Source organism: Cephus cinctus, unplaced genomic scaffold (assembly GCF_000341935.2).
Source record: "Cephus cinctus unplaced genomic scaffold, Ccin1 Ccin1_scaffold0997, whole genome shotgun sequence".
In the NCBI taxonomy this organism is placed as follows: Eukaryota; Metazoa; Arthropoda; class Insecta; order Hymenoptera; family Cephidae; genus Cephus; species Cephus cinctus.
The window spans coordinates 283,943-296,439 of NW_014333542.1; the positions used below are offsets into that span (position 1 = coordinate 283,943).

The following is a 12,497-nucleotide window of genomic DNA, read 5'->3' on the forward strand; positions in this document are numbered from 1 at the left end:
GGATTCTTCCACCGAGCGAAGCTCGGGCGCAGGTTTGTATTATATCCGTGGAGTAAAATCGCGGCGAATAGAAGAAGAGGCAATCACCGTACTTGTCTGCACGCTTCGACGATTTACTTCCAGCACTTCCACCTCTCTCCCGGATGTTACGTCACGTCTCAGTCGCGCGACGACGAACCTTCCTCGCTGCTGGTCTCTTTCGAGAGTCGCGCTTTAACCTGAGCGGAAATTCGCCATTTTACTTCCTCCTCCTCCTCCTCCTCCTCTGCGCCTAACCTCTTTCGGGATTGCTTAAACGCTTCGAAATCATTTTCGAGAACTCTTTACCCGTGAGCCTCAGCGGTAATTGCATCCCGACCAATCAGCGGCCGAGTCTCGCTGTACATTTTCAATGGATATTTTAACAGGCTTCGTACTTCGTCTACCTACATCACTGTATATATGTATACTCGATCGGCAAAAGTAACTCGAGCACCGGATAACTTGCGTTCACGTTGGAATTGGGCCTTGTGCAAGAATCGGTGACTCAGTACTTTTTAAGGTTTTGCTCTTTATTTTACTTTTTTCTCTTTACTTCGCTTTTTCATCGTCTCTCTCGATTTCGCGTGTCTTGTCTCCTTATGGCTTACATAACCTCCCCACGTATATTTCGGTCTGCTGTTCTCTCTCGTTAACTGCGATGTACATTCGGTATCTGCGTTTCTCACTGTAACTCAACGTTTTACCTTTCTACTTGCAACGAGCAAGTAGAGGTACGGTAACTACCACTATTGCCGTACGACCACACTCTAGATAGTACCGCACTGTACGTGTGTAATGGCGCATGATTCATCTTTGTACTGTTTGTAAAATAAAAATATTTCTTACCCACTCACGTGTGGGCGATTCAGGATGTATCTTCCTTCCTCAGTTGCCAAGGGGCGCCGAAGAGAAATATTATCGGCATTCGAGTCAACGTTTCTGGTCTTCCATCTCGATTCGCTTCCTTGGCATTTACTTCCGCTTGGCGCGAGGCGCCATTTCGTTTTATCAAAGCGATTTGTACCCTGCGCATTAGCCTAATTAGCATCCCGTGACGCGCTGGGCGGTGGCTCCCGGTCTCTTCGTGTTATTAACTAAAGGTGGGTTCACATTAGATTTCTTTAATTACCTTAAAATATATTTACTCGCACTGTCCTCATTACTCACCCGTATATATTTAGGTTATGCACGTACCGAACCACCTGCCGCTGTCGCGCATTTAGATCCAGGCTGACTTTCGAGTTTCGCGATCTTCCTCGCCATTAGAAACTATCCCCGAGGGAGTCACTGGGATACGAGACATAACCTCCTTGACTGCACGTTGCGTATATATAAATAAGCAAGGCCTATGTACATAGGTACTTATCTACGTAAAATAAAGTGGACGTTACAATACACAATGAGGGATATCCAGGGGGTTCCCCGTCCTGTGCAGTCAATCCTACATAATACATCGGGGATAAAGGGGGATATTGTCGCCGATTGTGCGTAGACTTTATTGTAGCAACGGAACGCGTGCGACATTCAAAACCCGGTGCAATAGTCTATTAAATCCCTAAGGTAAATTCACCGTGCATTAGAAACAAGTATGGAAACGTTGCTGTTTATTTGCTCAATCTTTGCTTTTTGTATTTAATTAATTGACCGTTATCGGCTGAGTAATTCATAAATTATACTCGGGGATAGTTCATACGAGCCTGTCGGCTCTTACAGAATCGAATGATCGAACGATCGATATCTCTGCGCGGTGCGTAGCTTCGAGTATAACTCACGGGGTGGCTGCTGTCAGACGGTCTAGGTATATATAGAGGGGGCCAAGCGATGTTCCTAGGGGACCAATAGGGGGCGAGACGAAGCCTCCCCAATGGGGGTGGCGGCGGCGGTGAGTCACGGAGCGGGGGCGACGGCTCGAGTCTCGACTCTGTCAGTTCATCGCGAAACGCCACGCCCGACGTGCTGTTGCACTTTTCGCTCGCAGCTCCTTCCTCTGTATTACGTGTCTACGTTTTATCCGGCCGGCATAAACCGGCGACCTTTTTCGTCTCGGGATCAGCATTGTTTCTTAAAAAGCTACGCTGAACACGGTAAATCACACGGTTACGTCTTAAATTCCGATGTTATTTGTTTGTTTTATTGTCGATTTTGGTCATAAATTTTCATACGGACATGCAATGTTATAAGTGTTGTCTCCACGAGAATCTCTGAATGACGATCTTCACGAACGGATCACGCCGCTGTTCGGTAACGTAGAAAGAGTGAGGGAGAGAGAGACTATAATTTAATTAAGATGTTTTTTGCTCGAGAAATCTTTGATAGACTCGTACGTAATTCTTGCTGATTATATTAATCGTAGTGACACAGAGAACGAGAATAATTTACGTCCATAAGTACGTATATATCGACTGGTATAGATAGGATTTGCTCGTTACGACTATATATATATATATATATATATATACATATATATTATTTATGTGATGTGGAATCGTTGCACGACTATTTTTACCAGTATTCCCGCACGATGGAGAAAATAGACGGATGAGTAAATGGTGAATCGTCATGAGCTATGCGAATTCATATAGTGTTACTAAGTTTTCTCTTTCGGAGCTTACGTGCAATTTACCGTGCAATTGGCGCGTATCGCGGATCCGTGCGATAATACAGTGTACGAGGGGACATTTCTCCTGATCTTATTCCACACGATTTGCCGTGGCACGATATTTTCGAATGCGTCCATGTGAAACGAGCCGTGAACAGGCTCGCGCCAGACGGGACGGTCAGGGCCGGCGAGACCCAGTCTGTGCCCTTCTCGTCTAGCCCAGTGTAGTTTCACCCTAGTGAAACATAAACTGCCGCTGCTGCTTCTACTGGATTCTAGTGCTCGATGATTCGTAGAAACTTGGCGAAACGTCCTCATCGATCTCTGTGTAGAATATATTTATTTTCTCAGTTATTCCCCCTTTTTTCATTCTCCCTCACTCATCCGCAATTTTCTTTTCCATAAAAAAATTTGCCAGACAAACCATATAGACTCGGTGGCTGAAACAGCAGATACTTGTTTTGTCGGGCGTTTCCATTTGCAGGATCGATAAAAGTCCTCTGGTGAATATATCTCTCTCTCTCTCTCTCAGGAATAATCATCAGACCGGGAGGTTCTCTCTGCCTCACTGAATTCCATTCGACTTCGATCCCATCGAGCAGTCACTCGGCTGAGTGCACCAGACTTCATGACTCGCAATAAAAAAGATCCCGGTCTGAGGTGTACTTAGGAAGTTTTGAAAAATTCACCACGTCACTTACCCCGCGTAATTCTGTTAAGAGGTTCAAGCATCGCCGTGGACTGGTTACACCGGGTGGTTTCTAGTCTGACCAGAGCCGTAATTTAATATTTCCTTGTAACGCAAACTCCCATACCTATTTCAGACTCGCGCGAAACACATTTAACATCGTGTTCGGCCAGAGGAGCAAACTGTTGCACCAGAAACTTCTTCGAGCTTTAAAACGAAGGACACTCGCTCGTCTCACATATACCGCATAACTTCCTCACTCGACTGTACTGTTTTAACAATTTTCTCGCATAAGGCATGCGTAATACGTTACGTGGAAAAAAGTGGAGACAGAAAGTTTCAGTGTCCTCTGTACATATAGGAACGTATGTAGATGCACTGTAGAAACGGTTGACTCATCATACGGTACAGCAATACGTAGATAGGGACACATTAAGCCAATTTGCGGCGGAACGAAAGATCGGAGCCGCAAATTACTGAGGAAGATAGAAACGTGGAGCGCGTACGTTAACTTCCGTAGGTAAAAGATTCTGCCGGATTGGCCGGTAATTCAGCGTGTCTTGACAGTTGTCAATATTAAGGGCTGGGACGAGAGCATCTGTCACGTAATGACATTCTCGAGCGGGGCGTAGTACCCTGGTGTCGTCTCGTGCGCATGCGCGTGCGCCCCTTGCGGGACACGTGCCGTACTTTGATTAATGCGACTCGGTGGCTGCCTAGACGTCTCATTGCTGAGTCCATACATGTTAATCTTGTCTAAAGCCTACGGTAATATACATGCATATACAGTCGAGAGGCACTTACCGACTGCGCCTTAAGTTACGTTAGTACTGGTATATATCCACGTTGGTGATAAGGAAAGGAAGGAAGGAAGACTCGCGTTTGGTTAGGTTGGCGCCATTGAACATTACCCAGAAGCCCTTTTCGAATCGGCGCTCGCGATTTCTCCGTGCGCGTCGATCTCGTCTGTTTCTTTGCTTTTGGAATCAACTGCCAGGGGACATTCTCGGGAAAGCGGTTTTTCTCACTCTCTCGATTTGGCTGTACGTTTAATTTATGCATTTATACCTGTCGCTGGGGTTCTCACGCTTCGTGGACGATCGAGCGACACCGACGGCGAAGAACAGGGATGAAAAGTGGGTAGAGTCCTTCTGTCGAGTAATGGCGGACGGGTGGGAGGGAATGACAGGAGGTTTTTTTTTTCATCTTGACGCTGCTTATAATTTTAAAGTCACGAAGCAAGCGTCATCGACTAAAATGGTTTGCTTATTTCGATGGCGAAATGTGTGCGAAAGTCGTTAACAGTTGCGTTGCTATGCCGAAAGAAATATGTCTCTCTGAGTCACGCGAGAGTAAGTAGTGTCGGTGAAGGTTAGGGTGGTGTTTCTTGAACGATACGATCTGCGAGGTCATTCGGGAGAGATACGGAGAAACACGGGGTTACGAATCTTCATCCCGAGTCTACGTGAATCACTCGGAAGAGAGGACTTGCATAACGTATCTGTAAATATTTGTCATTTACTTTCAACGACGTGATAAAGGAAGCTGCCCATATGTGAGCGTACATACATATATCAGAAGCTGATTGTACAGTTACGCGTATTACCAGATTCGCATATAGGGTCCCTGATCATTTTCATATGATTTCACGCTTCTGTAGCAGGGGTTGCAAGTGGAATTGATGTAACGGGGGTCGCAAGTGAAATCGGAGGATGAGCTGCCGTGTAGCAATTGGCGCTCTTCTGTTATCGACCGATGTTCAAAATTTTACCTTTCAAAAAATACCTTAAAAAATTCAGACACCTCTGTCTGATTTCTCATGAAAATATCGTAAAGAAAAAATCTGAAGATGTGACGAGAGAATTCAAGGGAATAATTCGTCCAAATGGGACGTTATTATCCCCGTGAATTCCGCACGGATATCGAGTAGCGACCTTGTCGGCATGTAGACATTAACGAGTCAATCAACTCGCACGTGCTCGCCATTTCCTAGTTATCAGAAGACACTTCGACTATACGTTGCACTACATATCGGACTATATCATTTTACGAACGATGAAGACAGAGAGACTAGTGTCCCGAGTATTTGAATGTAACGTATGCGCTAATAAGGATCCGTCGGTAAAGTAGATTCTAGCAGCGTCATCTATGAATTCGTAGTTGACATCTCGTCGCGTAATGCAGTCGGGGTAGCGTAGAGAGAAGGTTTGTTGTGTCTAGCTCAGGGCAGGTAGGACGGACTGACGGATAGACAAATAAATATAGGAGACCCTCGTTACCTGGACAGTCTCTGTAGACTTTGCAGTCAGATTGTAAAGTCGACGGCGCAGGCGTTCATCTACTCCCTATTCAGCCGAGGTCAACGTACCCCATTCGAGTCTCAAGCCCATTCCGTGTCGCAATGGCCGTAGAAAAGTCGTAAGTTCGCGTGTTTTTTTCTTTCTTTTTTATATTTTAGACATCACACGGTCTACGTTATCCCGAACCTCGGCTTCTGTATAACGTATAACCTAACTTTTGATTTACCGGTTCTGCTTGTAAATATCAGCAATTCACCTTGACAGTTTTCAAACTCACGATACGTGAAACTAAATAGGTGCTTATCGGCGATCGTTAAGTCGTTTGATTTTAATTGAAATTTCGTTTTATTCTCTTGTCGTAATATTGACCATGGGCATTTACTTGCGTAACCCAATTATCGTGTCTATTAGATTAATACGTCAGGACGTTACCCTACTCAGCTGATTATGGGTGTTTGCATCAGAAAGGTCGGTCCATAAATTACAACCCTGGCGAAATGTTTGCATCCAGTGGGGAAGAGTCGGGGAAGACGAGCCGATATTCATGAGAATAAATTGCGAGACGCAGCCAAGCGCGAAGCATGATTTATGGGGAAATTGGAAATAATTCAATACCTATTGTCTGTCAGTCTCGCGGTTCTTTGGTCTGTTGTTACAGATGTAAATGACAGGTGCCGAACGTATATAGCCTCTTCGCGAAGTTATTCGCGTCGAATATATCTTCAAATACAATTTGTCACAATGGACGCCTCTGACTACCAATTAAAAACTATCGATAGTCGCTGTATTCATATTTTTGCTCAGCTGTCAAATCTTTCTCTGCATATACTTGTCTCTATCGTATAAATGAATATTACACGTCACTTAGATTTACGTACCTCGGTACGAGTATTAACGCGAGTTCACACGAGCAGCATCTCTTCTCGGCTCCTGAAACTATAATGTTAGGACAGTCATAGCCGCCTGGCACGTGGAAAATGGAAAGTAAGATTGTACGGTGCGCATAAGGATTAAGTGGGAGTAATTTTATTATCGTTATCCAGTAACGTTACAGATATCATACGGCGGATCGTGTTCAAGGTCAAGGTTCAGATTCTCAGTGGTCCATAGTCATTGTGAAAATCGTAAAAATGTATTTATCTTTATTTATCTTGAACGCAATCGAACGGGAATAATTGAAAAAAAAATTGTCTTATATTTGACAGATGTAAACGACGATTGTAAAAATATTATTTCTCTGATTTCAGCTAGTGCAAACGTCATAGCCGAGAAATTGGTGCTCGAGGCGAAGTCATTGAGGTCGCGCGACAACATCTCGGTGATCGTCGTCTTCCTGACGGATCCCGTGGAAATAAGCTCGAGGCCCGACGATTCCCATGAGCTGCTCGCCAAGTCGAATATCTACGCGACGTTTCTTCTAGAGACAAATCCGCAGTTTGCAGAGATGACGGACGCCTATTGGAAGCAGCCGGAACTATTGGGCGAGGAGAATCGTTGCTTCTACGAGGCACCGAGCAACGGGAAGCACGCTAATAATGCGCCCGATTACGAGGACGAGGACGAGGACGAGGATCTTGGTCCGGAGACGAACGTAGACGCGGTGGACGAGGCCACCGAGAAATGCACGAAGCTCGAGGATCTCTCTCGTGAACTTTTCAAGGAAAAGACGGACGAGAGATTCGAGGTCACTCGGGACGACGACGACGACGACTCTCCGCCGTCGCCTGGAATCAGTGAGTACCCTTGCACCAGGTCGATCTTTATTATCTGTGACTTATGATCTTCTAGTGGGATCTTTGCGTCGTGGACGTTGAGAGGGAAGGCGTGGAAGCGGTGAAAGAAAATTAAAGAGAGACAGCATGGTGTCACTTTTGGATTGGACACTTTTTATTTGGAACGACAACCTCTCCTTTGGTACTGATACCATTTTTGGAACCGAGCCGACTGCTTTTTCCGGAGTCTTCTTCTTCTTCTTCTTCTGCTTCTCTCTCTGGTCTCACTGATATACGTACTTGCTTGGTATCTGGTCAGGAACTATCTAGAGGGTCTTTAAGTGGCTCTCGGTGCGACCTAGTCAACCGTAACGTTCGTAAATCACACTCGGATAATTTTCGATGGAACTTTGCAAAGGACTCTTTAAGCCTCTGGACCGAAGTAGAGAGTTGGATGTTGCCTTGGCGATATACCGAAATCTTTAGCCAACCGGTTCTCGAGGGAACAGGATCCGCACCGAGTATCTTCAGAGGAATGGCAAGCCTGGGTATGGAACGAGGGACTGGCCAAATATTTTCATTTTTCATATTCTCAGTCATCCTCTACCTGGTTACACGGAGATAGCGGTGTCTGCACGTAATATCCGTTAGAGGGAACCACGTGAAGGCAGCTTTTGTCGAAAAATTACGGAGGAGGGAAATCAGCCGTTTTGCACTTTTCTACATCCAACGGTTGTATCAGCCGTCTGGCTAAGCCAGCCTGGAAAAATGGCCCCAAGCGGCATTGGGTTTGTCTCTGTAATCCTGGCTTTGAAATCCACCAAGAGAGCGGTAGTTGGTCCTATCATTTTTTTTCCTCGTTGCCATATACGACTCTCACGAGGGTGTTGGCACGACGGTGACGGTGTACCAGAATGGACTATATTATAATTCTCCACTCGCAGTCGGCCGCTGACACAATACAAATCCTCGGGATATTTCATTCGATTTTTCTGGGGATAAAAATTTCTAAAGCCCTCGGCTCCGGAGGTTCAGTCTGGAGCTCTCTGACGCCCTCCTGGTCTTTCACACGTGGAAATCCCTCTTCTTCTGGCTCACACTTTATATAGCGTGGCTCTTTCAATTTTTACATTCCTTTCCAGGGGCACACATGTCCCTCGTCTATACGTGCATGCCGTCACGGTCGCACGCGAAGCACCGGAATAACTTCCCGCCGTTCTAGGCTTATATACGTACTACTCTACCGCCGTACATACTTTTATGTATATCTGGACGGGAGTGAGGAGCATTCGATTCCTTTTTTTTTTCTTGAAAAATTAAAAAAAAGAGCCCACGAGAACTACCCACTCGGTTAGCAACCGCACACGAATTAGTGTAGAGGAAAATTCATGCATTTTTCCAGGCACTACAAGGCAAGCCAGCAGAGATTGCCTTTTGAAATATTTACTTTTTTTATTTTTTTTTTTTCATGAACGAGAGTGACGGAGTAAGGCAGTGTAATATTTCCAGAGCACGAAGGTAAGAGAGAGAAAGAGATAGAGAGAGAGAGAGAGAGAGAGAGAGAGAGAGAGAGAGAGAACAGCTTCGTCTCGTTATTCTAACCTATTTTGGTACTTCCGCACAGACAACGAGAATCCTCGTTGCTCCTCGTATCTTCTGAGCCTACAGTGTACAAGGAGAAGGAGGAGGAGGAGGAGGAGTAGGAGGAGAGTCTACTCCATCTTCTCGTAGTGACCAAAAATTCACTCTATTTTCGTAAAGCCTGGAATCTTGTACATACATCCCGTTTTTCCCGTTTTCTTTTCTCTTTCTTCACTTCGGTTCTTGTTCTCTCTTATCTTCCGATGCTGTCAGTATGTTAGTTCCCGGCGCTCGCCGCCAGCCGTTTAAGGCGTTGCGATCGCCCGGCTCAAGGAGCCAGTAGTATTCTGTATCGAGAAAAGGCCTTTTGTTCCCCGCTTTTTTTTCTGTATTCAATCGGCATGTAGCAGCAGTTGAATTCCGTGTATGGGTGAGCAATCGGTGTAGTGCACAGGTCCGCATTAATATGGATGTTATGTGGGATGGCTGAAGTCTTATTCGCAGGAGACCGGCCCACTTTCTGCTACTTTAGCTTTCACCACCTTGTGCCAGTCACTGCACTTCCTGCACTGATTGTCGTCTACCCGCGAATCAGACCAGATTCGTTACTTTTTTTCTCCCTCTTATCCTTGCGTTTCCTTTTTTTTTTGATTTTTAGTATTCAACTGAGTCCGTTAGTTCACGTGTTCAACCCGGTGATGCTTCACCCACGTCCTCGCTGTTTTTTTTTAAATTTTTTTTAATTGCTCATTAATTACTTAATTACTACAGGTGTACCGGGGCGGTGTAGTATCAAAGCCATGCTCTCCTTCCTCCCACTTCATTAAGTTTACGAAGTCACTTTCAAAATGCCGAATTAGCCAAGCGTAAAGCTTCCCATATTTTCACACGTTGACCCCGGCGCGCTTCGTTAAATTGACGCAACAGGCAGAGAGCTGTGCCGGGTTTCCGGGAGAAATACCTAGCTACGTGAGAATAGCGCGCGCCGTCGCTGATTCATTCTCGGAAATATGTCGGTAAAGTCACCAGCACATATTCGCGATACACAGTCGTTCTCTGTCCGGTCGTATTCGGTAATATTTTTGACTTTGATAATTACACAGATCCTGCTTTCGTTCCTCGTAAAGGCCAGAGTTTACCTGTAGAAAGCCGACGACATTTAAGCAGCCAGGCAACTTGTTTGGTTCGAATGTAAATGGCGCCATCACTATTGACGTCGTACGTGGAGAATGCAAATATGGCACGGCCGAAGTCATGCGCAGACGCCATAATCCTTGTTTCAAGTTTCCAATATATCGATACGCGCGCGAGCTGCCGAAAGAGTGACGCGAGACTCGAGAGAATATATCGTGAGCGACACGTCAAAACGATAGACATAAAATGGTTTATAACATCGTGAGGTAAAATTTCAACGCGTGCGAACTCTCGAGCACGAGGGCTTTGTGGGTAATCCTCTACATAGGAAGTTTGTATTTGGCGCCGAGTTATCCGAAAAGACCGGCCGGGTAAGTCCTACTTCGCTATTGGCTGCCGGCAGCGCTCCGGCGAGCAGACATGCGGGGAATGGACCAATCGGCTCTCGGCACAGTCAGGGCGCTACGCCTATGGAAGGGATTCCGGCAGTTGGACCTGTGTCTGCGCGCAGTTGTCGTGTGCGTCTACTTTCTTCGCTTCTAACGTTTTTACCAAGTGTCCTTTTACGCTTCTTCGTTCTATTATTTTACGGTGTGTCCGGTTATAGATACGCGTTCCCGTCCGTGCGACTACGGGAAACAATTGGTGCTAAACACTGTGACACTTAAAGGAACGTACGGGCGAGTCCCGTTGAAATCAGAGAAGGTACGTCGTCCTCTGTGCCGGGTGAGCTCGTTGCGAATTTAAACTTCTAACGAAGCCTACCCGGCGTATCGTCTTCCCTCCATTCCGCTGGCGCTGGCTCTCTGTCTCTCTTTCTCTCTCTAAGAATGACAACTCTTCTCACTCTTGACGGAATTCTTGGAATCCTTTGCAGTACGTTACGATAACCTCCTCATATCCGTAACGGTTGTCTGATGAGAAGTGTATCCTCTTTCAGGCATCAAATTAAGATTGGCCGTCCGGGTTAGAGCACATTCACAATCTTCCTTCTCGTCTACGACAAGAACAGACCGATTGCACTGTTCCTCGTTCTTATTCTACAGACGTATATCTTGTGTTCATTCTATGTATAATACGTGGGTTATATCCTAGTGTGGTCAAGTGTATATCCGTCGTATATTCCAGAAGTAACAGATCTAACCTAACGTGCCTAACGGATCGACACAGTGACACTGTGTCAGATGCTGCGTAATACAATGTAATTACCACCCCCTAGAGGTTGTAAGCTCAGACGGTTCAGAGCCTATGGCTAGGACAAAAGAAAAATGCTGACAAACCGGGTTCTTCTCGCGTGACGCATTTTCCTTGTTAGATGCATGCAGCACTGTTAGGCGATATACACGAATCCTTGCAGTGGCACGCAGCAGAGACATTTTCAAGGAGTGCGTGTAGGCGTGGTTGCGCGTTTTGCAGCTACCTGAGACCGTGGCCAATAAACTCGGTATAGCCTACATAAATATTCCATTATGACGCAATAAATACAGAAATCGCTTAACGGTGTCATTGGGAATTTCTTTACGTTTGTAAATATGTGACTGCACAGGTTCTTCTCTTCTCTCTCTTTTTTTCGTGCTCTTGTATCTTTTATCTCTTCGGGATATCTACCTGTGTATACCACGACTCTCCCTCAAGGTAATAATTGTATAACCCACGTCTCTTATAAGTTTTATTTTTATACATTGGCCTTTAAACTAAACGAATTATTACGTTATTTCCAGTAGCCGATCCACTAACCGTTCTACCCAGAGGCCAATAAAGTTCTTGTCGGTTCATCGAAAAGGAAGGCATTAAGCAATTCCAAAGTTGTCTTCTAGGAGTCGCACTTAATACGACATTAATTCTATGCTCCTTCAACTGGCCTGCACATAGAGAGTGCATATTCATTTCAAGGTTGGCCCGTGTTATTTTTAGAGAGTATTCTCGCCGACGAGCATAGGAGAGGATGCTTGCGAAGAGGCCCTATCTTTCTTGACTTTAATCTAAGAAGAAGAAAGACAGTTGGCAACAAGGGAATTACGAGATCGATAAACGAAGATGATTCCACTAGTTTGTTAACCCTCTTCTGAATCCAGTGGCACAAGGTCAAGTGGACTGCACTTTTCCGTCTTCGGATTTCCTCGAAGCACCGTTAGCGCGAGCTACAAGACCGGCCCTGATAAGGTCTTATCGAGAAAAACTTTATCGCATCCGCTTAATTCGACTCTAAACAATAGTAACGTGCACATTTACTACTTGTGACCTATCGAGAAACCGTTTGGGATTCCCGTGCCGGCACTTATCGTCCTTAATTGTTTGATTTACCTTGTGTTCTTCTTGTTTCGGTACACCCACTGGTCCGATGAGAATTCCCCGAGGATCCTGAAAAGACTCGATGACAGCTGTGCAGTTCATATCAGTTTTCCGGAAATCACTATTGCTTATCGGCGATAACAAAACAATAAGTACCACTGTCATTTAGA

General features: G+C 45.5%; 1 protein-coding gene and 1 long non-coding RNA gene across 5 annotated transcripts in view; one reads left to right on the top strand and one right to left on the bottom strand.

The window, feature by feature from the left end:
• Positions 1-12,497, top strand: part of LOC107271518 (mucin-17) — a 36,956-nt gene that overhangs the window by 17,145 nt on the left and 7,314 nt on the right. For 3 of the 4 annotated variants that reach the window (XM_015747631.2, XM_025088820.1, XM_025088821.1), the window contains exon 8: positions 6,856-7,341. In XM_015747631.2, the coding sequence (XP_015603117.1) occupies positions 6,856-7,341 (486 nt within the window). Of the gene's footprint in view, positions 1-1,870; positions 2,106-6,855; positions 7,342-12,497 lie in introns of those variants that run through there. The other variant, XM_015747632.1, reaches the window with a different exon arrangement.
• Positions 2,582-4,349, bottom strand: LOC107271524. Its single transcript, XR_003060951.1, has 2 exons — positions 3,045-4,349; positions 2,582-2,944 (listed from the first exon to the last, which is right to left on the bottom strand). It is a non-coding gene; the product is annotated as an uncharacterized LOC107271524 (long non-coding RNA).